The sequence below is a fragment of the Octopus bimaculoides genome, chromosome 2, assembly GCF_001194135.2.
Source record: "Octopus bimaculoides isolate UCB-OBI-ISO-001 chromosome 2, ASM119413v2, whole genome shotgun sequence".
NCBI lineage: Eukaryota > Metazoa > Mollusca > Cephalopoda > Octopoda > Octopodidae > Octopus > Octopus bimaculoides.
In genome coordinates, this window is record NC_068982.1 from 87752962 (window position 1) to 87754318 (window position 1357).

At 37.0% G+C, this 1357-nt stretch overlaps 1 protein-coding gene across 1 annotated transcript in view; it reads right to left on the reverse strand.

Moving 5' to 3' along the window:
- Positions 1 to 710, reverse strand: part of LOC106875875 (flavin-containing monooxygenase 5) — a 38664-nt gene extending 37954 nt beyond the window's left edge. Inside the window, exon 1 of the mRNA XM_014924177.2 lies at positions 299 to 710. Coding sequence (XP_014779663.1) covers positions 299 to 631 — 333 coding nt within the window. The 5' untranslated portion in view covers positions 632 to 710. The remainder of the gene's footprint in view (positions 1 to 298) is intronic.
- Between the last annotated feature and the right edge of the window lie 647 nt (positions 711 to 1357).

Consider the following 1357-nt stretch of genomic DNA (forward strand, 5'->3'; position numbering starts at 1 on the left):
AACCGTGGGTGGTTTTCCTCACCACTATTAGGGCTCTTTTTTTTTTTTTAATTCACATTTTATTCGTTTCTAACGCTTTTGCTGATCATTACATTTTTTTAAACTACGAAATTGCTTTTGTATTCCTCTTTATTCTCTCCCCATCGTCGTATCCCTTGTGGATAGTAAAAAAAAAAGAAGAAAAAAAAAAGAAAGAAAAAGTCCTGAGCACTCACAGAAATTAGTAGCATTGAGTTTGTTAGTAATCATAATTAATTGTAAATAGATAAAGAATTATTACTGTTTGAAACGATATTACCTCAATGAAAAACTGGATATATTTGTCCAAGTTAAATTTTTCGGAATACATATGCAGATATTTTAAAACATACGAATTGTGCATATAAACAGGGAAGTGTAATGGAGGAGGAAAGTCACTGTATGCCATCATCTCTTTGCTAGTGTTTATCACAGTCGATTTCATAACAGTCGAACGACCAAGTTCACTTTCTTCTTTATAACACCACAATCCTCCAGAAACATCGTCCCTTTCAAAGCAGACAGGTTCAAGACCTTCATCCAGACAGCTTTTAATAGCTGTTAGCCCGCTTGCACCAGCACCAATTATTGCAATACATTTTTTTCCTTGCATCGTGTCGGTTTGTTGACAGAAAAGTTAAATAATGAAATGAATGGAAAATAACAAATAAAGGGAAGTAACTCGCATCTCCACCGCCTCCAGTGGTGACACATAAAATGACTTTTACTATGGAGAGAGAGAGAGAAAGAGAGAGAGAGAGAGAGAGGGAGAGAGGTGGGAGAGAGGGAGAGAGAGAGAAAGCCATCCAGTGAATAGAGATAACTTTTGCTCTCATTCTGTTTTTTTTTAATGTATTATAATTAGACAACAGTAAATTTTATGCACGAGCGAACGTAATATTATAAACGTTAAATAAAAGAGAGATAAAATAAAAGGTGAGGTAATCATGGCAAGGATGCTTTTGAATTGTGACTTTTCTCAATCAAAGCTGACAAAGGGTTAAACAACGTTGACATTATCATCATCATCATTATCACAACTGCAGCCGCCACCATCAGCAACAACAACAACAAATACTACTACTACTACTACTACTACTACTACTACTACTGCTGCTGCTGCTGCTGCTGCATCGCACGATTCAAATCGTGAATTTAACATTTAACATTTATCAAAAAAACCTCTCTCTGCCCCTAGTACAACAAGTTAGTTTCCCGAAGACGTCGAATTACCGATGTTCCACCTGAACATCGGTAGCGTGGCTAAGGAAGAGAGGAGAGGCTGTCCGTCGTAGGTAACGTTTGAGTGTGGCACTTTCGGGTGTGTTAAGCTAGTATA